The 26,276-nt window shown below is 61.7% G+C and overlaps 1 protein-coding gene across 1 annotated transcript in view; it reads left to right on the plus strand.

The window, feature by feature from the left end:
• PKP1 (plakophilin 1) overlaps positions 1–21,791 on the plus strand; it is a 40,591-nt gene extending 18,800 nt beyond the window's left edge. The window contains exons 3-14 of the mRNA XM_079697248.1: positions 7,552–7,946; positions 10,515–10,659; positions 11,667–11,874; positions 12,599–12,776; positions 13,855–13,969; positions 15,015–15,170; positions 15,885–16,058; positions 16,464–16,617; positions 16,897–17,083; positions 17,603–17,687; positions 20,316–20,422; positions 21,627–21,791. Of these exons, the coding sequence (XP_079553374.1) occupies positions 7,552–7,946; positions 10,515–10,659; positions 11,667–11,874; positions 12,599–12,776; positions 13,855–13,969; positions 15,015–15,170; positions 15,885–16,058; positions 16,464–16,617; positions 16,897–17,083; positions 17,603–17,687; positions 20,316–20,390 (1,872 nt within the window). The 3' untranslated portion in view covers positions 20,391–20,422; positions 21,627–21,791. The remainder of the gene's footprint in view (positions 1–7,551; positions 7,947–10,514; positions 10,660–11,666; positions 11,875–12,598; positions 12,777–13,854; positions 13,970–15,014; positions 15,171–15,884; positions 16,059–16,463; positions 16,618–16,896; positions 17,084–17,602; positions 17,688–20,315; positions 20,423–21,626) is intronic.
• Positions 21,792–26,276: the final 4,485 nt, after the last annotated feature.

Consider the following 26,276-nt stretch of genomic DNA (forward strand, 5'->3'; position numbering starts at 1 on the left):
GGAACCTAGGCCCCCTGCATTGGGAGCGCAGAGCCTTACCCACTGGACCACCAGGGAAATCCCTTGAATGGAGCATTTAAAGATGAGGATTCCGGCCAAGGTCTGTGGCCCTCTGTACTAACCCAGGGCCTGCCGGACACCAAGCCCTGCAGGATCAATTGCTCCTGCGGAGGGTCGGCAGGAGACCCCAGGCTCTCCCGATCTCCCTGCAGCCCTAAGCAGCTCTGGGAGGCCCACAGAGCTGGGGGAAGGGCGAGGTGCCATGGGCAGAGGCCTGGAGGGAGCTGGGGGCCTCGGGACAGGCCCTTCTCCTCCCTCTGACTGCCCCTGAGGCTGGGAGGGAGGTGGCTCAGCTTCTAGAGCCCCAAGAAGCTCAGAAGACTCGGCTCATTGCAGGAGACTCCGGGCTCGGCCTCAGTCAGCAGTCTTGACGTGATGTCCTGATCTCTCAGGGCAGCTTGTGTGCACCAGGAACAAGCATGGGTGCAGGGCATGGGGGCCCGCACTCACTCCTCCATGCCCTCCCTCTCGAGACCCCCCCACCCCGGCCAGCCCTGCTGTGATCACAGGCCGCCTCGCCCGTAGGCGTCTCTCGGAACAGAGGGCCTTCCAGCCGGGCTCTGTGGGCAGTAGAGCCTTATCATGTGTCACACAGCCGTTCAGCTGCACTCTTCTTAAATGTTTCCCACCATCAGCCAAAGAGGAGGAGCAGGCATCTCTTGTGTCTGGGGCTCTGGGGAGGGGTTTCTAGGTGATGGGCCAGCGAGTAGCCCGAGGTGGTGGTGGAGCCTGTCCTGCAGAAGCTCTGGGCCATTTAGACTTCACTCATGTCACCAGACTCTGGTGGCCAAGTGGCTGGAGGACGAACACCGGGAAGGTCGGAGGCCTGGGTCCTGGTTCAGGGTCTACCCCATCTTAGCCTCAAGTTCTCCGAGCTTAAGAGGTGCTCTCAGAATACAGACGCTGCTGCCTGTCCTGGCACCTCCTCGGCTAGGCGGAGGACGGAGGCTGTGAGGTTCCAGCAAGAGGATGAATGGGAGGGCTCTTTACAAACTGTGAAGTACCAGGCCTGCTATGGGGTTCTTAGGATAAGCTCAAGGCACTTCCAAAGACCTACCCGCCTGAGTCCACCCCCAGCCAAGTGGTGTGTGTCCCACACAGGCAGGTGTGCACGTGGAGTGTGTGTGTTTGTGCACGTGGAGCGTGTGTGTGTGCACGTGGAGTGTGTGTGTATGCACATGCACACAGACTCGTCTTCCAGTCGGGGCTGTGTCACCAAGCCCTTGAGGGTCCAGCCAATCGTCCCTTCCTTCCTGTGAAATTTTTGGCTGTCTCCTCAGTGGGAGTGGGTTTTTCACCAAGGAGTCTCCAAGGGGCTCTTTTTTGGCCAAGGAAGAATCTGCTCCTCAGGATGTTGCCGTCTTGCAGCGTCTGGCCCTCCTCTTATGGCTGGCAAGTGCCTCCTGGCTCAGGGCTCGGGTGGCAGTTCAGGGGCACCCCCAGTCTCCCTGCACAAGGTGGGGTGCCTGGCCCAGTGGGATCTCCCTGACGCTCAGGTCTGCTGCCTCAGGAAGCGGGCACTTCCTCGAGGTTCCGGGAGTTCTTTCACGTGGGAACCTTGGAGGGGCCCTCACCTCCCCAGGATGAACCATCACGGGGAAGAAGGGGTCGGCCTCTGGGTTCACAAGGGACCACAGAACACAGGGCTCCTGGGGGGCAGGAGGACCGGGCCTCGGACACTTCTGAGCCCGAGAGAGGTGGCCGAGGTGCAGGCATCCTTTGCCTCTTGGGACTGTTGAAAGCTGCCTCTGAAAGGCAGACACCTGCCAGTGGGTACTTCCCAAAGTGAAGCCTGAGGTTTCCACGAAGAAAACCTGAGGTCCTCGTCGCACAAACCCATCCTGGCGGGTCAGGAGCTGAGTAAAGCCCACGTCTCAGGTGTGCAGGGGGAGAGGTCCAAGAACAGAGTTTCAGGAAATAGTTTCTCCCACAGTTTAGTGATGAAACAGGGAGCAGGATGTGAAGGCAGAGGTGGATGCTGGAGCTGGGAGCTGGGAGCTGGAGCTGGGAGCTGGAGCTGGGTGCTGGAGCTGGCAGCTGGGTGCTGGGTGCTGGAGCTGGGTGCTGAGCTGGAAGTGGGGTCCTAGAGCTGGATGCTAGAGCTGGGTGTGGAGCTGGGAGCTGGATGCTAGAGCTGTGCTGGGTGCTGGAGCTGGGAGTGGGATCCTGGAGGTGGGTGCTAGAGCTGGGAGCTGGAGCTGGAGCTGGGTGCTGGAGCTGGGAGCTGGGTGCTGGATGCTGGAACTGGGTGCTTGGTGCTGGAGGTGGGTGCTGGATGCTGGAGCAGCTGGGTGCTGGGTGCTGGAACTGGCACCGTTGTTTTTTCAGACATCACGTCACGGAGACCAGCTCTCGGCAAGGTGCTGGGGCACACAAACGCACTTTGTGCCCCCCGTTCCCGCCCCGTCGCCAGTAGCAGCAGGAGCCACGGTGGGCCTGACCCTTGCCCCCGGCCTGAGAGGCAGACTTGGAGCCTGGAGCCTGGAGCCCAGGAGGTCAGGTGGCTTCTTTCCCCAGAGTTGTGACCTCTGTCCCTGTGGAGAGAGCAGCACCTCCGTGAAAGACCCACAGGCTACAGCCTGGAGCGTCATAGGCGCTTTTCTACTTGGGCTTCATGGTCCAGATACTTCAGAAAACTTTTCTGAATTACCCACGACAGTTCTTACTCCTGCCCTGGTCGCTGGGAGTTCAGTCCTGACCCTACAAGGTTATAAGGGATGTGCCGTTATTTACCAGCTCCCTGGTGAAACCTCTACTCTCAGAATGAACGTCAAAACTTTCTTCTTTTTCATATTAAAAACATTCAGGTGATAAAAGATGCCCAGCCCCCGGCATTGAATTTCAGTTTCAGATTTCTGTGGTGCCTCCCCTGAGCCTGGGAGCCGGGCCTCCATCAGTGTTGTCCAGTTCGCAAGCCGGGGTCTCCCCGGGTGGGCACTGCTGGTCACTGGGTGCGGGTGACGGACTGTCGGGGGCAGCTCCCCCAGCCCTGAGGGACGGCCTGGCCGGGGTGCCCACAGAGCCTCCTCCGGGCCCGCACGGCAGGGCCTCCGAGCCGAGGGGCTGCTCTGTCTGTCCTCCACGCTCCGCACGAAGCCGCGTGCCAGGGGAGGGCCGGCCCAGGGCGGGACCCCTGCTCCTAGCCAGAGAGGGAGCGGTGCCCGGGGGGGTGCGAGGACCGGCACTCCCCCCGGCCGAGGTCCCACCTTTGGTGACTCAGGCCGGTGGTTACCACGCTGATGCAAACTGCCGAGCAAGCAGCCGCCCCATGCCCGGGGGAGCCCCTCACACCCTGGGCCCTAAGTTTCCCCCCCCGGGAGCCCTTGCTGGGAGGGGACCTGTGCCCTCCAGACCCCCCGGGGCCACCACGCAGCGTGGGAAGACCCCCTGCTGCGGTGCCATGTCAACCGCACCCCCAGGGGGAGGGAGGCTTGCTGCCTGCCTGCTGCGCCGGGGGCCCGGCTGGGTGCTGAGTGGGGTGGCAGGTGCAGGGAAATGGCCGATGGGGTCTGTCCCTGAGGCGTCCGTAATCCGGATCCTTTCTCAGGAGCCCCCTCCCGGGGCCACGAGGGCGAGGACCCCGTGAAGTGGCCCACGCGCTGGCTCTCACGGGAGGGCATTGGACGTGACTCTGAGCGCACCTGGGCAGGAGGGTCTGGGCGTGTCTGCCCAGAACGGGTTTGTCCAGCCCTGCCTGCCTGGTGAAGCTTGGTTTCAGAAAGGGCTCATCAGCAGACACAGACCCTCTTTTCATCCGGGCCCGCCTGGCGCGCCGCTGGCTGCTGCAGACCGAGTGGGGCTCGTGGGGGGCCGCCCGCACTCAGTGCTTTGAGGCCCTGGGTCCTGGGCTTCTGTTGCTTTACTTTGGCCCAGTCGCCCTGTAGGACCGGCTTCCTTGCCTGCAAATGAGAGGGTTGGCCTCTGCGAGCTTGCTGACTTCGGGAGGGATAGAAAGAGAGATTACATGGAGGGCCCAGGGCGGGGTGAGAGCACTCAGTGGGCGGCAAAATCCCCCTTTTCCACAAAGGAAGGGGAGAGGGAGAGAAAATGGGTTATAAGGCCAAAGTCACTAGCAGAGCAGGGCGGGGCTCCGGGAGGCTCCCTGGATGGTTCCAGGTGCTGAAATGTGTCTCTCTGGACACACTGCCCAGGCGTCCCTGAGGCTGCCCGGCCCAGCCTGCTCTCTGGCTGAGGGGTCAGCTGTGCTCCCGGGAAATTAAGTGTCTAGCCTCTGGCATGTTTTGATCCATGGGCCATCCCACCCGAGGCCAGAGTTTCCCAAGGAAGCATGAGATGACCAGACCACAGGGTGCGTGTGTGTGTGTGTGTGTGTGAGTGTGTGAGACTGTCCTTTGTTGCCACAGCAGGGGATGCTGCCAGCAGATGACTCTCTGAGCGTGGGAGTGGGTCCCGGCCTGGCCAGCACCATCCCGTGCTGCCTTTCTCCCTGGTCTAGTCCGGCGGCTGCTCAGGATCCACAAGGCAGCGTTTGGAAGCGTGTGGGGTGTTCTCACTGGTCAGAGTGGTTGTGAGGTGTTACTGGTATTTAGGGCCTGGGGGCCAGGGCACCAGACCTCCCACATTGCTTGGGGCATCCTATACAGTGAAGAATTGTCTGGCCTGAAGGCCGACATCGCCCACGTGAAGAAATACCAGGCCGTTTCTTCATAAAGCCACCCATCTGGGTGGACCAGTCTCCTCTGTTTTTCTGAAACCCATGGAGGCTGTTCTGTGGCCGTGGGGTGAGAGCAGCCTGGGCCCAGGAAGCCAGCGTGCACCCCTTTCCCAGGCCGTCCTGGCTGCCTGGATTCCTCCCCCTTCCTGTGCCCACCCGGCAGCTCCTTCGGCAAGACCCAGAGGCGGCCACCCTGTCCCCAGTCTGAGCGTCAGAGGGACACTTACATCATGCTCTGTGCTAAGCGCCTCTCAAACATCCGTGCACCGAATTCTCCCAACGGCCCTGCACACCGGGCACAATGATGCCACTTTACCAGTGAAGAAACCAAGACGCACAAGCCCAGGGCCACTTATCGGGCAGTTGACATGGGCGGAGCTCAGCCCAGGCCATCTGGCTCCTGAGTCTGTGTTCTTGGCCCCCGAGACTCCCTCTGCTGCAGAAGTCTCAGCCCACCGAGCCCACAATGCCCCTGTCATTTCAGGCGGATAGAAGAAAAGGGGCAAAGGGCACAGGCGTCAGCTAGGCCACGGGCTGCCTGCTCTGGGAGGGCTTGTCTGCGCCTTGGAGGGGAGCCCAGGCCCCCTGTGCGCTAGGAGGGGATGGTGCCCGGCCGAGAGGAGCCCTTGCTCACGCTTGTCAAAGTGACAGCAAAGGTCCTGAGGGCGGGAGAGTTGTCCACAGCTGGCTTGGCCACCGCCAGCCCGCCAGCAGGCCATGCCACAGGAACCAGGTGGGGTGCACGATGCAGCTGTGGCTGAGAAATGCTGCCCCGCGGGGCCGCTGCCTCCCCCATACCTGCCCTCCCACAGCACAGCCGGCACCCCGGCCCCTGTGGGCAGCGCCCCCCGACCCCTGGCCAGGGCAGGAGAGCAAGCCCTGAGCTTCGTCAGCAGGACGGCATGTGCGCTGGGTTTGGGCCGGGGAAGCGTGTGGCCTCTCCGGCGTCACAGTCTGGGGTGACGACCAGGAGTGTCATTACTGAGGACCAGGGGGGCCCAGCCTTCCCTCCACGGCGCCTTGTCATCTTCCTCCCCCAGAGGAGGGTGGGGTGTGGCCGCCAGCCTGAGGCCTGGAGGCCTAGTTGTGTGTTTCTTGTGTTTCTCGTGTGCCGTGCAGGCTGCCCACTGAGGATGGCCAGACGGTGGCCACCCCGCTGGTCTCTACCTCTTCTTGTCCCTTTGTGCCCACCCTGCCCCACACACCAGTTCCCTTTGGAGTTGGCTGGCTTGACCCAGTTTGGGGGTGAATGCCTTGCCCGCCTGAGTGCATAGCTGCCCGCGTGGGTGGAGCTGACCAGAGCACCTTGGCCAAGGTTGACAGTGGGTGGCTTCTGAGCGCTGGGTGTCACTGATGATGGAAGGTGACCCACAGGCGGTCTCCTGCTTCAAAGGCTTTCCCTGCAGAGAGGGACGCGGCCCGGCCAAGGGCCGGTGGCTAGATCTGGAGTGGAGGGGAGTTCCCAGCCGCCCGGCGACTCCCCTGTGTGTGGGCACTTACACACACACGCGCATGCACACGCGTGCGCGCACACACATGCACACGCGCACGCACGTGCACACACGCGCACATGCGCACATACATGCACACACATGCACGCGCGCACACATGCACACGCGCGCACACATACATGCACATGCACACATGCGCACATACATGCACACACATGCACACGCACACACACACGCTCACTCACGGGGTGGGGCGGGCAGGCTCTGGGCTGCTGGACTGGCCCCAGCTCATCCTGGCAAAGCTGAGTCCCAGGTCAGCACCTGTGCGGAGACATTTTCTCAGGCTGCATGTTGATCCTCTAGTCTCGGGACAAGTCAGAGCAGGCAGACCCACCGCCCGTGAGCTCCTGGGAAAGCTCCTTGGACGGCCCTGTGAGGGCTTCGCCCCCACCAAGTCTCCGGCTTTGCAGGCTCTTCCCAGGGCACCTGACTCCCCAGCTGGGCTCACACAGAGCCCTGGGGCTGCCTCATTATTATAAGTTTCCTGCTGGATTGAGCCTTGCCCACCTCTCCCCTGCTGCCAGCCTGATGGCACAGCCTAGGAGGCCGCCCTGCACCCCTGCTGCAGCCCCGGGCCGGCCTCCATGGGTGCAGGAGGCCCAGGGAGCAGTATATTTTCCCCCTCTGGCCTTCGAGGGGTCCCCCTAGAATGCCTCTTGCCATTTGCTTCTTGGCTTGGCAGACAGGAGGCAAAGATGGGGAGTTTAGCAGAGAAATAACAGTGGAAAGAAGTTCTGGCCAGGGTAGGAGAAATTTCCCTGTGCGGAGTACAGGCGGCCAAGGCGATCAGGAGCTGCTGGTGTCTGGGAAGTGCACGGGGCGGCAGGGCGAGGGCCTGGGGGCTTGCGTTCAAGTCCCACTGTTGCCCTGCCCTCTGTAGGAAGGCCGTCTCTCCTCCCTGGACCTCTGACTGCCTTCCTGGACCGGGCCGACTGGGACCGGATCAGCGGCTGTCAAACTTTTTTGGCTACAACGCACAGTATGAAGTACATTTTACATGATAGCCCAGTCCTTTCTACCTGCACTGCACTCTGATATTTTTTATTCCAGTATATATTATTCAATCCCATTTTAAAAAAAAAGATGGTCACAGTCTGCTAAATTGATTTCATAATCCATAATGGGTCACAGCCTGCAGTTTGAAAAGTAGTCTGAGATGCTGGCCAAGGTTCCCTCCACACCAGACGTCCCGGGATTCTCTGAGCATCATCACGGGGGCAGCCGGGGGCTGAATCCCGAGGCCGGCTGGACCCAGGATCCCGGGTTGGGACCCTCGGCTGAGCCTCTCTCCCCTTCTCTGGCCAGATCTACAATGGGACCCTTAAGCGGGAGGCAGGCAACAGGCGCTTCAGCTCCTACAGCCAGATGGAGAGCTGGGGCCGGCAGTACCCCCGCAGCAGCTGCAATCCCCCTGGCGCCGGCAGCGACATCTGCTTCATGCAGAAGATCAAGGCCAGCCGCAGCGAGCCCGACCTCTACTGCGACCCCCGCGGCACCCTGCGCAAGGGCACGCTGGGCGGCAAGGGCTCCAAGACCGCCCAGAACCGCTACAGCATCTACAGCACCTGCAGCGGCCAGAAGGGGGGCAAGAAGTACGCGGTATGCCCGCCCTCCTGTAGCTCCAAGCAGGACCCCGTGTGCGTCCACCCCATCTGCTGCACCAAGGACCAGTCCTTCAGCCACTCAAGGGCCAGCTCCAAGTGAGTGTCACTCGGCGGAGCGGGGGCGCGTGTGGGGCATGGGAGACAGACCGTTAGCCCGGGAAGTTCTCAGCCTGGAGACACTGAACAAACCTGTCGAGTGTGTGAGTTTTCAAGGGTCACAGGTAATGAACAAGCAGAGGAGAATCAGAAGCTAGCTGGGCCAGCAGTTCTCAAAGTGTGCTCATCTGGCCAGTAGCCTCAGCATCACCGGGGAACTTGTGAGAAACACTCCTGTCAGGCCCTCCCAGACCTCCAGCTCAGAAACCCTGGGAAGGGCCCGCGGTGTGTGCGTTACCAGCCTGCAGGAGACGGAGACCCTGCCAGGGTTTGAGAATCCCTGGGCTTGGGTGTGTAAACCTCTCCCCACGTTGTGAAATAGCAAAGGCATGTGCCCTGGGGTCAGCAATGGGAAGGAGCCGGGTCCGTCTTACAGGGCAAAAGACATAAAACTGGTAAGATCTAGTGCCAGGGGTGGGAATGCAGGAGATGGAGTGGGAGTCCTAGAGAGAGCCCTGGGCACAGGGTGGCTTGGGGATGGCCGCGGTGTCTCGAGGGTCTTGAGGCCCCTGCCCTCCAGGGCTCAGAGCCCCATGGACCTCGGAGCTGTCCTCTGTCACCACTGAGTGGTCCTTTATTCATGTATTTGACATTCACTGAGCGTGTGTGGTCTGTGGTCAGAGCGGGGAGACAGCCATGAAGAGAACGACAGCCCAGGGCTATCCTGCAGCTGCAGGATTAACCCCCTGCCATGGAGCCCACGAGCCTTGCAATCTTCATCTCTAACCCTCAGAGCCCTTCCAGGCTAGAACCTGAGGAGAAACAGGCACAGAGACATTAGGTAGCTCGCCCAAGACCACACAGCCGAGGCCACACCCTGTGCCCTCCCTTACTCGCCACGCTGTCCCGATCATAAGCAGAACCGTTATAAAGCCGGCCCTCTCCTGGCTACTCAAAGGCCGTCAGGGGTATTTAGGATGCTCCAGAGAACTAAGAAGCCTCTCTCCATGGACAGGGCAGCGCCTGGCCCTGGCTCATTGCCCCAGACTGGAGGCCCCAAGAGGACAGGGTCAGGTGAGCCATGGAGGGCATGAGTGACAGGCCATTTGGAGGTGACGTTCGACTGGCAGATTCTGGGCGACAATCTCTCAGTGAGGATGGGGGAGACTGGGGAGCTCTGCGCCATGGGTGATCCTTCCAGAAATGGAGTCGGGCACCCGCTATGGAAAGGCATGAGGCTGGTACCCATGAGGAGTGTTTCTCCCTCTAGAAATGCTGGGAAGATTTCTAGCGGGGGAGGGCTGGGTGCCAGGAAGGAGCTGTCCCCGCTGTCTTGTGGGACCCAGGACACGGGCAGCTGGGGAGGCAGCCTGTAGTCAGCACCCTGGGAGCTGGTGTGGGTCCTGGAAGAGAGGTTTCCTTTCCCTGGGAAGACAGTGGGTCTTCAGTGGGTCACGGGGATGGTGAGGGGATGGGATAGAGACGCCCCTGAGCCCTGATCAGGGCACAGTGCAGAGAGCAGTCTTGCTGGAGCAGACCCACGTTAGGGCTAGAGAGTGTGCAGGACACAGCAGAGCCAGACTATTGGGTTAGAACATGATTGTTCTAGTTTTGTGGCTCAGAAAAGCTGATTATCGGCCATTTAGTGTGGTTCGACCTAACACGTGCCCTTGGATATCAGTTTAAGCAGTTTGAACTTGAACTTGCAGTATGAGAAGCTGCTGATGGGGACAACACAGTGAACAGAGCGTTAAGACTGCTCATCTGGGAAAGGGGTGTAACATTTTGGGTGGGAGTGCTCGGAGAAGACACCAGCTGCGGGGGTCTCACTGCAGTCCCAGTGAGAGTGACCGTGGTCAGAAGGAAGGCAGTGGCCATGAGGATGGAAGAAGGAGTAGGTGTGAGAATTGTTGTGTTAGAAGAATTAGCTAGACTTAGAAATGAAGGGAGGAGAGAGAGATGGATGCGTGGATGAGTGGGTGGGTGGGTGGATGGACGGATGGATGAATGGATGGAGAGAAGATGGTGGATGATGGATGGATGGAGGGATGGGTGATGGAGGGATGGAGGGAAGGAGGGAAGGAAGATGGATGGATGGATGGAGGGATGGGTAGATGCCTAGATAAATGGGTAATGGATGGATGGAGAGAAGATGGATAAATGGATAGATGGATGGATAAATGGATATGTGGATGGAGGGAAGATGGATGGATGATGGAGGGAGGGAGGGAAGATGGCAGGGCATGGATAAATGGACAGGCCCCCAGCCATTCTCTTCCATGTTCCCAGTACCAGGCACAGACATGAGAGATGGCAGAGTGGGTGGAGAGCTTCCCCTCAGGAATAGAGTGGAGCTTTTTCTCAGGGCAGAGGTAACTTGCTGCTTGGACATGAACCCATGACAGGGCCTCGTCCCAACAAGTGTTCACGGTGGGGTGAACCTTTCCCCTCCTCTGGAGGAGCTGTCCACAGTGGGGCCTGGGGCTGCCTCATTCTGGCTCTCGGGCATGCAAGGGGGATTCCAAGCCCCCATAACCCTCCCACACCCCACACCGCCTGTCCCCACAGGATCTGCAGCGAGGACATTGAGTGCATCGGGCTGACCATCCCCAAGGCCGTGCAGTACCTGAGCTCCCAGGACAAGAAGTGCCAGGCCATTGGGGCCTATTACATCCAGCACACCTGCTTCCAGAATGAGTCTGCCAAGCAGCAGGTGAGTGGCCTGGGCAGGGCCTGGGCAGGGCAGCCTGACCCTGCACTTGAGCTGGTGGGGGCACTTGCCGTTGGCTCCTTCTCCCCCCAGCGCAGCTGCCTGCGGCCAGGAGTGGGCCTGGCACTACCCGAGATCAGAGCGGGCATCTTAACCCTCTGTGGGAGCACAGCCCCTGGTGGAGGGCACGCCACTCGGCCATGTTTCCTCTGTTGGTCGTGGAAGAGACACTTGGTGACGGCCACGGGTTCCAAAGAGACCCCTGCTCAGAGTCCACCAAGGAGGGACGTCTTCCTCCACTTCAGCTTCCTCCCCCTACCCCTCTCTCTGTTTCGGTCTCTCGTCTGTCTCTGTCTCTATGTCTCTCTCTGCCTGTGTCTCTCTGTGTCTTTGTTTCTGTCTCTTTGTCTCTCTCTCTGTCTCTGTTTCTCTTTCTCTGTCTGTCTCTGTCTGTCTCTGTTTCTTTCTCTCTCTCTTTCTCTGTTTCTGTCTCGGTCTCTGTCTCTGTCCCTCCGTGGTGCCATCCTCTCTCACCAGGCTTCTGTGGTGGAGAACAGGGCTGTCTGTGCCTCTAAACGTGGCTGTCAGGAAGGACTCATCAAGTCCTCTGCTGTCAGCCCAAGGGTGCAGTCCCGTGAATGCATTTCCTAGAGTGGGCAGGGTCCGTCTGCATCCAGTTCCTGCTGTATGAGGAGGCGTTTCCACGGGGGTCTCCCCGCCTTAGGCCTCTGAAGTGTGTTTCCATGCGTGTTCCCGTCTGGTCCTCACACCAGGCTCCCGAGGTGGAAAGCAGGGCTGGGGAGGAGGGCCTCAGGGAGTCCCAGCTAGGGTGCGAGAGAGCTGGCGGCTAAGTCCTGCCTTTGCTCCGCGTCTGGCCGGTCACCATCCCTCTGCGCTGCATGTTTATTTCGGCCGCCCTGGGTGTTTCGGCCGGGGTGAAGCTGCTCCAAGCGGAGGGTCGTCAGCCCGGCCTCACCGTCCTACCTGGCGCTGGGCGCCCTGTCCCACAGGTGTACCAGCTGGGCGGCATCTGCAAGCTGGTGGACCTTCTCCGCAGCCCCAACCAGAACGTGCAGCAGGCCGCGGCCGGGGCCCTGCGCAACCTGGTGTTCCGTAACACCACGAACAAGCTGGAGACTCAGAGGCAGGGCGGCATCCGCGAGGCCGTCAGCCTCCTGAGGAAGACCAGCTGCACGGAGATCCAGAAGCAGCTGACTGGTGGGGAGCCCGGCCACAGAGAGTGGGGCGGCTGGGAGGCGCTGGGGCGGCCACAGCCCAGGACAGGGTGGGGCGTGGGCGGCCTCAGGCTGACACCCCAGGAGTCCCATGGGACCAGTGCTGGCCAGGTGGGTCGTGTCCAGCTGGTGACCCTGGGTATTGTGTCCCTCCATCCATCCGTCCATCCACCATCTATGTGTGAGGGATAGAGGCCGGGGGTGGAGGGTTGGTGTCCAGGCAGGGCCCGTACTCAGCAGACCCTGGGATTTGCAGGTGAAGGGGAGATTGCAGGGCAACAGGTCTTCAGCGCCTGTATCCAAGGCTTGTGCCAGCAAGCGCTCAGGGTGGGGACACAGGGCACAGAAGTCACCGAGGAGACCTTGAGTGGGACGGGGAAGATGGGACCACATACAGAGCAACAGTAAGAGTCTCTGGGCTGACTTTTGGGTGGAAAACAGAGACGGTGAGAAGATTCTGAGTGCTAGCATTTGTATCAGAAAACACTGATGAGTCAGACGTGTTTTGATCAGCTTCCCTACGTGTAACTTTGACCTGCACAGAGAATTCTAGACGCTCTGCCCTCAAGAGCCTGCCGTCTAGTTGAGACGTGGGCAGGTGGGCTCACGGGATGCTCAGATGACAGAGGCCCGTCCGGGAGGTGGTGTCCAGCCGGGGGTGGCACTGGGTCCCTGGTCTTCCTGACCCTGGCGGTCCCCACCCCCAGGGCTGCTCTGGAACCTGTCCTCCACCGACGAGCTAAAGGAGGAGCTGGTCTCGGAGGCCCTGCCCGTCCTGGCTGACCGGGTCATCATCCCGTTCTCCGGCTGGTGCAACGGCAATAGCAACGTGCCCCGGGAAGCCGTGGACGCTGAGGTCTTCTTCAACGCCACCGGCTGCCTGAGGTGAGGGCGGGGAGTGCAGCCCGGCTCAGCCCAGGCTCAGCGGGGCAGGGGGCCGACACCAGCCTGGCCTCCTGGGCCAACTCCCAGACGTGGCTGCATCCCAGCTTCCCTGGGCCTGGTGGAGGCTCAGGACCCTAGCACCTCTGCTGAGGGGGTCTTCCTTAGGAATCTGAGTGGAAATGCTTGGATCTGAAGAGCTGAACTGGCTCAGCTGTTTCCCCTTCTTCCACCCCACAAAATACGCCTTTCTCGTGCTGTCTTGAAGAGCATTTTTAGACACAGGTCTGCTGATGGGCTCCCGGCTGGGGTGCAAACAGCATCTGCTGTATTCCTCGGCGTGAAGGTGGCACTGCTCTGCCCAGAGTTCCCTGAGTTCTGCCCCAGGGTGTGGCAAAGGCCCTGGAGGCTGTTGGCGGAGGGACCTAGGCGTCCAGGGGGGTGGGCAGTATGGAGGTGGAACTGTGGAGCAGACCCCCCGAAGGGTCACACCTCACTCTGACGGGGTTTGTCTTCCCCAGCTCCTGGGAGCCCCAGAACAGGGCTACACTTGGCTTGGGCTCCTCCCTCCCCGCCTCTGGCGGCAGCCTCTGGGGAGCAGAGAGGCTAGGCAGAGGCAGAGACGGGGTACTCGAGGACTTTGTGGGGCGGCAGCAGTCACACCCCACCTGCACCAGGCAGAGGGGCCCAGACTGCCCGGGTGGGAGAGAGCCCACGGCGGGGGGCGGAGCACAGCTTCCACGGGGAGGGACGCCCAGTCCCCTGCCCAACAAGTGCCACGAGGGCAGGGTGTGTGCCTGGGCTGCCAGCGGCACCGGAGCCCTGGACACAGAAAAGTTACGGGCCTGGGGACCAGGTGGGCAAGAAGGGTGGAAAGAGCCGAGTTCCAGTGAGACCCCTTCCCAGCCTCAGCCAGGACTGAGCAGGATTGGCTGAGCGACTTCTCTTCCCTTCCTTGGTCCTCATTTCTGTTTCCCGCCTGTTCCTTCCCTCTTCTCCCCCCCTCCCCTCCCCCCTGCATCTCCTCCTCTCCCACCTGTCCCCCCACCACCCCTCTCCACCCGCCCCATGTCCTCCACAGGAACCTGAGCTCCGCGGACTCGGGGCGCCAGGCCATGCGCAACTACACGGGTCTCATCGACTCCCTCATGGCCTATATCCAGAAATGCGTGGCGGCCGGCTGCTATGACGACAAGGTGAGCGCCGCCCCCAGGTGGCACCCCTGAACCTAGACTCCTCTCTGTCTCCAATCAGTGAGGGCGGCCTGGGACTCCAGGTCCTGGTACTTTTCTCTCCCAGATTCCACAGGGCAGGTCTGCACTCCTGGGAGCCTTTAAGGCGTGGCCTGGTGGCCGGAAGGGACCCAGAGCCTGGCCAGCAGAGGGGACGTCTGGATGCTGAGCACCCCGACCCTTCCTTGGCGGGTGGCGCCCGAGCAGTGGTTACAGGGGCAGGTCCTCTCCCGCACTTAGAGGCCTTGTGACTGTGACACTTCCCTCATCTCTCTGTTCCTCAGTTCACATCGTATCTACCTTGGGGGTTGTTTTAGAGACTCAGTTAATAAGCAAAACATGAAGAGAGCTCCTGGCTCAAGGCAAGCTCTCTGTGAGCATCCGCTGCCGCCCCCAAAGGCCCTGGTAGAGCCACCCTCCCACCCCCCAGGACTCTGGACACCTGCCCAGACAGACAGAAAGGGGAAATCAGGGCAGGAAGGTAAACTGGAGGCTGAGGTCCTTCCGCACAGCAGGACGGAGACTGGCGAGCAGTCCCCAGGGGGCTGGCCGGGCGTCACGGCCCCTGGGTCCTGCACGCTGTTTCTCTGGGGAGGGATTTTGTCTCCTACTACCTCCCCTGGAAGTGACAGCCGGCTTCAGGAGACAGCCTGTCACTTGACTGCTCAGGCTGACCCCAGCAGCACCGTGATCTGCTGTGGATGGGACACCCCCTCCACCTGGGTGACCCCGGGCCCTGGAAGTCAGGGGCTCCCAAACCTCAGCAGGGCCAAACATTAAGAGGGCAGATCTGCTGCCTCACCCCCGAGCCGGGAGGGTTAACGGAAGGAAAGCGGCAAAGATCTGGGAGCAACTGCCACTGGGAACTTCTTGGACTGTGGCGGGGTCTGCTCTGGCCCAGGGCAGCCCGAGGGGCCCGCCCTCTCGTTGGAGGGATTGTGGCAGCAGGGACTGAGCCAGGCTGCCAGCAGGACTGAGAGGCTCAGCGCCGTCTCTGCTTGGCCCCCAGTCTGTGGAGAACTGCATGTGCACCCTGCACAACCTCTGCTACCGCCTGGACACCGAGGTGCCCACCCGCTACCGCCAGCTGGAGCACAACGCCCGCAATGCCTACACCGAGAAGGCCTCCACCGGCTGCTTCAGCAACAAGAGCAACAGGATGATGGTGAGCGTGTGTGTCTGTCCGTGCGTCTGTCTGTCTGCTCCCGCTGCGTCCCCCGGATCCCACTGCCTCATGCACCCCACCTCTCTGCCCTGCTGGAGCCTGAGACTAGTCCCCGGGGATAGACCCCTGCCCGACCTTGGCATCTTACGACACTGGGGGTGTGTGTGCTCTGGATGTAGGAGCTGCTCAGACCCCCAGAGGCCAAAAGCTCCAGCCCCCTGTTTGCAGGCCTCGTCTCTCTTGCTGTGTGACTAGTAAAGTCTCCCCCTCTTCATCTCACCCCTGAAGATTGGGGGGCAGCCTGGTTCCCACCGCCTCCTGAGCCCCCCAGGTCTCCCCAGAAGCAGAGGGATGCTGCGGAGGGAGGGTGGCTGCCATCACTGTGCCGGCGGTGGAAGCCAGGCCCTGGACCACCCTTGTTGGCCCAGGGAGGGTCAAGTTCAGGCTGTGACTCTGGGAGGGGTGGAGGCGTCAGGGTGTGAGACCCACAGCAGCCTCATAGCTGGGTGGGGGCAGAGCTGGCCTGGGGCACCGAGGATGCCCTGTGCCCCGTGGAGACGGCAGAGGGCACAGTTGCGCCTCACCCACCGGGGAGCAGCTGCAGTGCACAGAGGAGGGGGCAGCGGGCGCTTCCTCATCTGGGCACCGTGACCCTGAGGCTGGGGGAGCAGAATGCCTGGGTTCGGCCCCTCTCGACTTGCTTCTTGTCCCCAGAACAACTACGACTGCCCCATTCCTGAGGAAGAGCCCACCCCCAAGGGCAGCAGCTGGCTGTACCACTCGAACGCCATCCGCACCTACCTGAGCCTCATGGGCAAGAGCAAGAAGGACGCCACCCTGGAGGCCTGCGCCGGCGCCCTGCAGAACCTGACCGCCAGCAAGGGGCTGGTGAGCGCCCCCGCCCGCACCTGTCCCTCCACCCGCAGTCCGGGCTCGGCTCCCCGCGTCCCCATGTACCAGGGCCTGCCTGAGTCAAGGGTCTGGCATGCGTAGGCTCTGGGCCAGGCACTGGGGAAGTTGATTCTGGGGCCCCTCCCACCGTGAACGCGGCGGGCCGGAGACTTCCCTCCTTCCCTGGGCTCCAGGCTGCCCCGGGTGAGGTGCAGGTGCATGTCTGCCCGGGGCTTTGTTCTGCAGTCACGCAGCTGGGAGCAAACGTGTGTCTGTCTCTGCTTCCAACACGGAAGAGAGAAAGTTCTGGGGTCTCTCGGTTTGGGGTAACTGGCCCTCTCCGGCCTGCCGGGCGGCCTGGGGAGCCCAGCCGAGGCCTCACTTGTTCGTGCCTTCTCTCAGATGTCCAGTGGCATGAGCCAGCTGATCGGGCTGAAGGAGAAGGGCCTGCCTCACATCGCCAACCTCCTGCAGTCGGGCAACTCAGACGTGGTGCGGTCCGGAGCTTCCCTCCTGAGCAACATGTCCCGCCACCCCGCGCTGCACCGGGTGATGGGTGAGCGCCGCGTGGCTCAGGCCAGCCCCCACCCCCTCGAGAGGGACCCCCGCTTTCCAGAGCCCACCGATAGGTTACCCTCTGACCGCTCCCTGGGGTGGGGGGCGGAGCTGGCCCAAGAGAGGCTCCGGCATGGGAAGGGGCAGGTCACCTGAGGACGGGGCGCAGGCGTGCGAGGTCCCGTACGGTCCCAAGCCCCGAGTCAGAGCCGCCAGGCCTGGGGCCCCACGGGAGCCCTCGGTCACCTGGCCCCGTGCCCTCCCCTCCTTTCTCTCCCAGGGAACCAAGTGTTCCCAGAGGTGACCAGACTCCTCACCAGCCACACCGGCCACACCAGCAACTCAGAGGACATCTTGTCCTCGACCTGCTACACCGTGAGGAACCTGATGACGTCGCTGCCGGGGATGGCCAAGCAGCACTTCTCCAGCGGCATGATCAGCAACGTCATCAACCTGTGTCGCAGCAGGTGGGCAGGATGGGGGCCCCCTCCGTGCCCTCCCCGGCCCCGCGGGGCAGCAGTACTGCAGCCTGAGCAGGCCGAGTGGTGCCGGGAGACCGTGCGGTGCAGGGGGCAGAGTGGCGGGGAGGCTGACCAGGAGGGCAGTCCAGAAGCTGAGCTCTAGCGTCCAGGCCTCGGGCAGCACACCTCCCGGCCAGGGGACCGAGGGACACTGTGTCCTCGTGGGCCAGCAGGAGGCACCGAGCGGCAGACCCAGCCGTTCGGGAACTGCGTCTGCTCCACGGGCCCCTCTCCTCCGAGGACAAGGCCAGGGGGTGGGACCGGGGCCCCAAAGAGAGTCCCAGGTACCTCTAGGTGGGCAGGGGCCCGGGGTTGTGCCCGCTGTATAGAGTGACCCCCCGTGGGGCTGCGCTCTCGGGCACCCAGGGGGCGCCCCACGAGGAGGTGAAGTGGGGGACGGAAGGGGGTGTCCGTTCATCCTCAAGTTGCTGGAGTCTCACCCCTGATGAACTTCCCCCCGTGCAGTGCCTCCCCCAAGGCTGCAGAGGCCGCCCGACTCCTCCTGGCCGACATGTGGTCCATCAGGGAACTGCAGGGGGTCCTCAGACAGGTAAGGGCCCACCCTTTCCACCCCTGCCGGCGAGGCTTTCCCGCTCCTTCCCGGCACTGACTCGGGTCCGTGCGGCTCAGGATGGGGGAGGCCGGCCCCTCGGTGACTGGGATCCAGGCGCTGACACATCTCAGCCCAGGGCCTGCGGAGGCGCTGAGGGGGTGGAGGACAGGAGATCCAGGAAGTGCCGCAGAGGTGTGGGGGTGGCGGGTCTTCTGGGAACGACCTGGAAAGCAGGCGGACCAAAGGCCCATCACGCACCTGGGGGCACGTGTGCGCTCCGGCTGGGAAGGCGGGTTTGGGCTGCCTGGCGAGACCCCATCAAGTTTAGACGAAAGGTTTGCTTTTGGCGCTGGGGAGCCCTTGAGAGTTTGGAGGAGAGGGTTCCATGCTGAAACCAGCCCTAGGAAGGCTCCCTCCATGCACTGCAGGGCGGAGTGGACACGAGACCAGGCTGCTGGATTTGTCCGGTGGCAGCCTCGCCCCTCTGGCCCCAACACCTCCCCCCTCCCCAGCCGCGCGGTCGGGTCCAGGTCTGGAGGAGCCCTTCAGGCTGACCGACCTCCTGTGCCGTCTCGGGGGCGGCCGCTCTGTAGACCGAGGTGTCAGCAGCGGTGAGGGTGGACGTGAAGGCAGGGGCGGAAGAAGCAGGCGGGTCGGGCTTGCGGCTGGAGACCCTGCGGTGACGTCTAGAAACGGCTCCGCCAGGGGAAGGGGGAGGCTCAGGGGCTCTTGAGGGACGCGGGAGGGGAGCCCTGATGGAGAGGCGGAGTCTGGGGCCCGCGTGCGGGGCCTGGGGAGAGAGGCCAGGCTGCGTGCAGACGGCTGCGTGTCCACGTGGGAGGAGCCACGGGCAGGAGCAGCACGTCTGCAGAAGAGTCCTGGGGGACAAAGGCGGAAGCAGGGGGAAGACCCTCCCTGGGGGCCGAGGGGTGGGGGGGCAGGGAGGGAGGAGGAATCGCTGGCGGGGGCCAGGCCGCCGTTCCCGGGGCTCCTGAGGCACAAGGAGACGGGAACAGGAAGGGCCTGGATCTGGGGATCCAGAAGTCCCTGGTGACTCCAGGGCACAGCTGTCAAAGGGGGGAGGGGGAACCCCATGGGGCCCACGCAGGGGGAGGGCGGGGGGCTGGGAGGGGACCTGATCACCTCAGTTTGGCCAGAGGGCAGGGAGACAAAAGAATGGGTAAAAAGCCGCCTGTTTGATGACATTTCTGCAGGGAAAGTAAAGGAGGAGGAGGAAGGTGGGGGGCGGGGGGTGGGGACAGGGTCTTGGAGGGTCAGGAACTGACTGACCAGGCCGGGGAGGGGGTGGGAGGACAGCCCCCTGGGCAGGAGGAGGACGGCTCTTCCTCCAGCGCAGTGGGGAGACGGACGGGGCCGTGGAGCCACCGTGGTCAAAGGTGGCCGGGGCCGTGTGAAGCCACTGCCGGTGGTGGCCCTTGTCCTGCTCTTTTGGGCAGGTGGGCTTGGCCACGTGACAGCTGCCAGGAAGGCCTAGTGGAGGGGAGGCGGGTGAGAGGACCAGGGAGCGCTTCTTCCAGCTGCTCCAAGGTGGCCCGAGGGTTGGGCTCACCCAGGTACAGAGGCAGCACCTGCCCGGGACACACAGAGAGTCCCCTCGTTAGGCTCTCCTGGGCCACGCAGTTGGAGCCAGCTTTGACCACAGCCGCAAAGGGACTGGGCGGGTGCTTCGGTGCTCATCCACCTTCACGGGGCTGTTGCATCCCCAGTGAGGCCGCCATGGGCTTGGTCCCTCCTGCAGAGGGAGACAGAGCCCCGGAGTTGGCCGTGAGTCAGCCAGTTGGAGGACAGCGGGGCTGGGACCCAGGACTCATCTCTCCTGGGACCTCCACCACATCCCGCCAAGCTTGGCAGGAGAGAGCCTGCAAACCTGCAGGGGACGGGGGTGGGGTGGGGGGATGATCACGTGACCCATGCCCAGACCAGGTGGGACCGGGGCTTTGAACCGCCTGCCTTGGACCCCTGTGTCCCCACCGGTCAGTGAGCGCTGACGAGGCTCTCAGAGGCCAGGGCTGGAGCCAGGAGCCCCTTCTCAAGGGCCGCCCTCAGTCACTCCAGAGCATTTATTGAGCACCTGCTCTCTGCTATGAGACATACAGGAGTAAGATTCAGTCTCTGCTCAGCATGCACTTGGGGCTGGTAAGGCTGGAGTTGGCAGAACACACAGGTAGACAGAGCCCATGACCCTTCCGCCCCGCCGGGCATGACCTCCCTGCCAAGAGCTCTTGTCAGGATTTATTTTTTTAAAAAGCAGGGCCAGTCAGAGGAAGAAACAAACAATTTTTCTAATCTGATTTCGGTGGCTGCTCTGTTTCTAGAGTGACAAGCCCTAGCTAAACCCTCACGCCTTGATTCAGATTTCTGTGATGTCAAGTAGGATGTTCCATTGTGCGGAAGGCCAGACGCATCTCACTAACTCGTGAGTGTCAGTGACCTCATGCTCATCACGCGTTTAATCAGGCCAGCTTTAGCCCCGACACACGTGCAGAGTGTGTCCGGAGAGCTTCGCGCAAGCTCGAGGACACTTGGGGGCAGCCTCTGACCGCGTGGACGCCCACACTGGTCCGTCCTGTGATGTTTCATATAGCTGTTGTTTCTCCTCCACAGCAAGGTTTCGATAGGAACATGCTGGGAACCTTAGCTGGGGCCAACAGCCTCAGGAACTTCACCTCCCGATTCTAAGAAGAGGCTGCCCAAGCAAGTTCGGCTTGCAGGTAAGAGTCGGCCCATCCAGGGCAGGGGGTGACCCCAGGACCCCTGCCGCCGCCTCAGCCAGTCCCAGAGAAAGGAGCCAGGCGGTGCTCCCCAGGGATGCAGAAGCATCCTTCAGTCCAGCTGACACACGGTGAGGCTGTCTGTGAGGACAGCCGTGTAGACTGCCTGGCCAGTGACCATCCCACACAGGATGTTAGGGGTGTGCAATGTCCTGGTAGCATCGACAGGCCAGAGGTCTGGGCAGAACCGCTGGGTACAGCCGTGTGCGCTGCACACTGCACGACCCAGGTGGTACCATTCACGTGGACTGCAGTGTGAATGGCGCCCCTGCAGTGACACCATGTGTCGTTTTGGGTTTGGGCTTCTACAGCTCATCACCTTCTCCTTTTTATAATCCACCTTCCAGTCTCTGCAACATGCCTTGTGTGGACAAGCTTGTTTGCAGCTGATGATTCTAGGGACCAAAACCTCAGATCTGATATCTGTGACAAAGGCTCATAAATAAGCCTTAGCCTTCATTAGACTCACCTGGGATGCTTGCTAAACTGCACACCCCTGGTCTCAGCCCCAGCAGTTCTGATTCAGTGGCTCCAGAGCGGGGTCCAGGAAAATACATTGTTAAACAAGCATCCAAGGTGATTCTGATGCAGGTAAGCCCAGGACCACACTTAGATGCTCAAATCAGACCTCGTCAACCCTCGAGGGTCAACAGAGGCAGGCAGCCCTGGGGTGGAGCCATCTGCAAAGAGCCAGGGATGAGAACAGGGTCTTCTGAGCTGAGGGGGACTTCCTAGTGCCCCAGCTATTGCCAGGACCCCAATCCCAGCACCTGGGGAGGGTCCTGGTTGGGGTAGGGGCTATAACTTCAGTCCAGATGAAGGTTCCCTTAGACCTCAGACACCCGCTCCTGGCAAATGGGCCCCAACAACATGAGGACAGGAAAGGAGAGGAGACCAAGACCAGCAGATGCCTGATGCACGCGGTCACGGCGTTCGGTGCTGCGCTGGCCCCCAGTGGGGGTGGGGGCGGGGGGCAGCTCTGACCCAACAGGAGCAACCTATGAACGTGTCGAGGGCGACCCTGACCCCAGGCTCAGGCCTGGGCACATCTGTGCGGACGTGGTGAGAGGGGGACAGCCCTGGCGAGACCGGTGGCATGGCTGTCCCCCTGTGGGCACTCACTAGAGGTCTTGTCCTTTTCCAGACGTGATACGATCCAGCTGAGAAGACTCGGGCCTTGCTGGAGGGGTATTCTGTCCAGCTGCACAGTATTGGGAAATGTTTAACCACAGCTGAGAGCAAACCGGGACGCTGTGGATGACAAAAATACTTTTAAATTCTTTTTTTTTTTCCTTGGGGGAACTGACAGGATTGGGGGTTGGGGAGGGTTGAGGGGTCTTTCTTCAGTTAAGGGAGCTTACATCTGATGTCAATACTTCTTTTGCCGAGAAACGGTACATATACATGTGTATAGTGTGTGTGTGTGTGTGTGTGTGGCCGTGCACACGTGCGTGTGCATGTGCTGAAAGCAGGACCTCAGACTGCATAGAGCTGTGTGAGCTGCTGGCCTGCAGCTCGCGGTGGTGGAGGGAGTCGCCCTCACGGGCGCGGACGATGTGTGCTTTGGGTTTAGCTTCCCCGTCGTCCTGAGCTGTGTGTGCCAGGGCAGGGGCCACGCCAGTGCCAGACCCACAGGGACCGCTGCAGGGGGTGGGGCGCGGTGGGGCATACGTGGGGCCGGGGGCTCAACCCCCGCTAAGAGGCAGCTCTGCAGGAAGGGAGGTTGGCGGGGTTCGGTGTATCTCCTGGGAAGATCTAGTTGTGCGCTTGTGCGGCCCAGCCCCCGGTGCCACGCGGCCGTCTGCAGGACGGGCCAGGACAGGCGCGCTGGCTTTGCTGTGTGAAGGCTGTCCCGAGGGTAGGTGCCAGAGAGGGGGGCTGGCCATTCTCGTGGGCTGTGTACCCATCAGAGCAGGCTCAGCCTGGGAAGCCCCTGCCTTCCAGGGGCTTTGAATCCACTTGTTGCAGGAGAAAGAAGGCAGAATGGTGCTCAAAGCCCAGGAGCTGTTCAGGGAATGGCAGCTTGGTCCTCGTGTTCCCAGCGGAGGGGCAGACTGGGCTGGGCAGGGAGTCAGCCAGGAGGGTCCTGCCCTGTGCGCCTGCCAAGATCCAAGCGAGGGAGGGTTTTGGGTCCCAGGAGACTTGGGGAAAGGAATTTGGATAGACCGGGGAGGGGAGCCGCCCCTGTCCCAGCCAGAGGCCGCTCGCTTCTTCCCCGACCCCAGCCCTCTGTCTCCACTTTGTGCAAACCGCAGGGGATGTGATAAGAGGCCCACCAGGGACACCGGCCACCCCGGACCCCAGACTCCTGTGCATTTCAGATGAGACGTAGAGGAGGGGCCTCCGGAGAAGGGCTGTGTAGATGGTCCTTGGTCTGCACTGGAGGACAGGGCAGGACACAGCGTCCCCGCCGAGTGGCACTGGTGGTGATCGGGGGAACTGGCTGCCTGGTCCTCCCTCCTCCCTCCTCCCCACCTGGAGTTCCCCCCACGGCCCGTCCAGCCCCGCCGCTCACCCCAGCAGTCAGAGCCTCTGCACTGAGGACCCTCCTGATGAGAGGTGTGGCAGCAGGACACGACTAGGGAGGGGGTGGGGAACAGACCCCAGATGACGGGCCACGCAGCCACGTGTACTCCGGTGCTGGGTCTGTGCCGCGCCCTCCCCGCCCCTCGTGGTGGCGGCTTGCCTCTCTCTCAGGGCCCGTGGGGAGCTGGTCCCACTAGACTGTCCCCTCTGCCAGCCCTCAGGGCCCAGAGGAACTGGTTTCTCAAAGAAACACGTACGGAGCCAGGCAGTGTTGTAAGCACTCTGGATACATCAGTGAACGGAGAGGCCACACCCCCGTCTCACGTTCTCCTGGAGGAAAGAGGGGCCCTGGGGTCCCTGGCTTTAGGGGTCCCCAGTGTGAGAGGACCATCCAGTCCAGTCAGGGCAAGAGGGAACTAGCCGATGACCCTGTGGAGGTGCCCCTTCCCTCGGCTTTCCTTCCCCCGCAGAGTTAGGAGCCGGGGCCCAGCTTCTGCCTTGGGGATGGGAAGCTTTTCAGACCCCCATGGGCCAGGTGGACAGTCAGGCCAGGCCTGGTTTTGGTCACCTCTCTCATGACTTCTGAGGCCAGCCAGCTGGGCCTGTCACTTTGGAATAGGCAGACCTTGGAGGGGCCTGTGGATAAATTTCCTACAGAAGGAGCACGGGGTCTGCTGAGGCCCAGCTCAGGATGTGACGTCCACATCGGCCGCGCTGCCGGGCTCGACACCCGGAATAGGACAGTCCAATGCCGAGTGGGGGAGGACCCTGTCCTCCCTGTCGCTGCCCCGACCCAGGGCCTCCTGTGCTTAATACAGACCTGGTCACTGGCCACCAGCAGCCAGTCCAGCGGGGCCGGCCTAGCAGCGCAGACTCAGTGCTCCCGGGACGCAGAGGCGGAGCTGCTCCCATCCACCCTGGAGCCTGGCTGAGGCGGGGGCAGCTGGGACAGTGAGGAAGGGGCTCTGGATGGGCAGGGAGGGAGGGTGGGGCGCTCTGCAGCCCGTCCGCCCCCCCCCCGCAACCGCTCCATGTTTGCGGAGGAACCTAGTGCTGGCCAGGCCTGTTTCCCTGGGGGGTACACTATGCGTTTGCTTTTTTTGGAAATATAGGAAATCAATAAATTGCTGGCATTTCTTTGAACATTTTCGAGCAGTGGATTATTGGGGGAGCTGCTGAGGACCGAGGGGCCGCTCACTTCCTCGAGGGATCCCCTCTCACTGACCCTGCGCCAGGCAAGGACTGGGGGCACCATGGGGGGGGGCACCACCCGCTCCGAGGCCCACATTCCGTGCTCGTCTCCAGGACACTGGTGTGGCTGCCCTGATCTTACAGATAAGTCACGTGGGGCTTAGGGAGGGGATAGAAAAGCCCAATGTCCCACAGCTTGTAAAGGGAAAGCCACCCCCAGGGGAACATGTCCAGGCAGGCACCTGGGGGACGTGAGCTTCAGGGCTACAAAAGGAGCTCACATTTACTGAAAGCATGTTCTCCCTGGGTCCTGCAGGACGGGCTGGGGCCCCCTGCCTCAAGAGGCTCGTAAGGGACACGGCAGGCACATGGGACTTTCTAAGTCACAGGGCATAAGCTCCAAGTGGTGGTCAGACGTATGGCTGTGGGCTCCCAGAGGGAGGAGGCTGGAAAGGCTTAGGGAAGGCTGGAGAGGACTCTTCTCAGCCTGGGAGGGCAGTGCCCTCTGTGTAGAGCCCATGGCCCTGACCTCTGGGTCACCCCTCAGTTGGTGACGGTCAGGAAGGCCAGGGAGGAGGGCTCTACCTCAGCCTAGCGGGAGAAAGACGGCTTGTCTGTGGCCCAGACTGTTGATACACCAGGTCTGGGGCCTCCAAAATGTGAGATCAAACTACAGATTCAAAACCAATAAGTATTTGGACTTCCCTGGTGGCGCAGTGGTTAAGACTCCGCCAGCCAGTGTAGGGGACATGGGTTCAAGCCCTGGTCTGGGAAGATCCCACATGCCAAGGAGCAACTAAGCCCGTGCACCACAACTACTGAGCCTGCGCACCTAGAGCCCTTGCTCCGCAACAAGAGAAGCCACCGCAATGAGAAGCCTACGCACCACAACAGAGTAGCCCCGGCTCGCCGCAACTAGAGAAAGCCCGCGCGCAGCAATGAAGGCCCAGTGCAGCCAAAAATAAATTAATTAATTATTTTAAAAATGGCTGCTTAATTAGGAAAAAAAAATCAGTAAGCGTTTAATTGGTGAGCTGTCACTTAACCGAAGCGTACACACAGGAAAGCACACGGCTTCAGCGCGGGCAGCTCTGTGAATCTCTGCCAACTGAGCGCAAGTGCCAGCCCCCAGATCAGGCACAGAAAGTGACCGGCTCCCAGTGGCCCTCAGGCCCCGCTTGTGCCTGTCCTGCTCCCCAGGGCAGCCCCTGTCCTGACCGACCTGTGCTTCTTATAAACGGAGTCGGCACGCCCTTCGGCCCTCCCCGCAGCTCATGGTCACGGGGCTCGTCCGCTGCTGCTCCGGGTCACGGTCACTGCTGTGAAGCAGCCCTTTCGCGACGACCCTACGATGCAAAATATACTGTTCCGTCCCCACCGTCCTCACGTCCAGCGTTTACGAACGTGGAAACCACGTGTGGATTCGTTGTCTCCCTGCCCAGGAGTCCCTACAGGTGATGTGAAGACAAAGTAAAACCGACGGTAAAGAACTCCGATCTATATGGTCGGTGGTGCATTTAACGTGTACGGGTGCTGAAGGCACGTGATGTAGCCGTCCCTGGTCAACGGGGTGCAGGCCCTTCTGGCCCCTCAGAGGATTTGCAGATGGGAGTGGGAGGCCTCGGGGGTCCCAGGGCAGAGGGAGTGCAGAGCGGGGGCGCCAGGAGCCGCTGCAAGCCTGGACTGTGCAGAGGGGTCTCCTGAGTCTCCCAGACCCCAGGTCCACGTTGCCCACAGCCCGTCCGCCCCGAGCCGTGATGCCATTTCTTCCTAGAGTCCAGGCTGCCCTGGAGACCCTGCAGGTCTCACTCATCACCTCTTAGCGCTAACGCAGGGCGTTCTGCCGCCCAGCGCGCCCAGAGAAAGACTGAACAGAACTTATTCATCCTAACAACAGGCTTTTTACTTGAGGGACCACAAAATAACCCTGTTACCTTGCAAAGCCTTTGGGTGTTCGTTTGCTTCCCCTGGTGAGGCAGGCAGAGCTCAGGGGACTAATGTCCCCTTCATAGAAGAGGAAACAGGCCCAGGGAGGCTGGCCCAGAGCCACACGGCACGGCTGCAACACAAGCAGCGC

Source organism: Hyperoodon ampullatus (genome assembly GCF_949752795.1).
Source record: "Hyperoodon ampullatus genome assembly, chromosome: 2".
Classification (NCBI taxonomy): Eukaryota; Metazoa; Chordata; class Mammalia; order Artiodactyla; family Ziphiidae; genus Hyperoodon; species Hyperoodon ampullatus.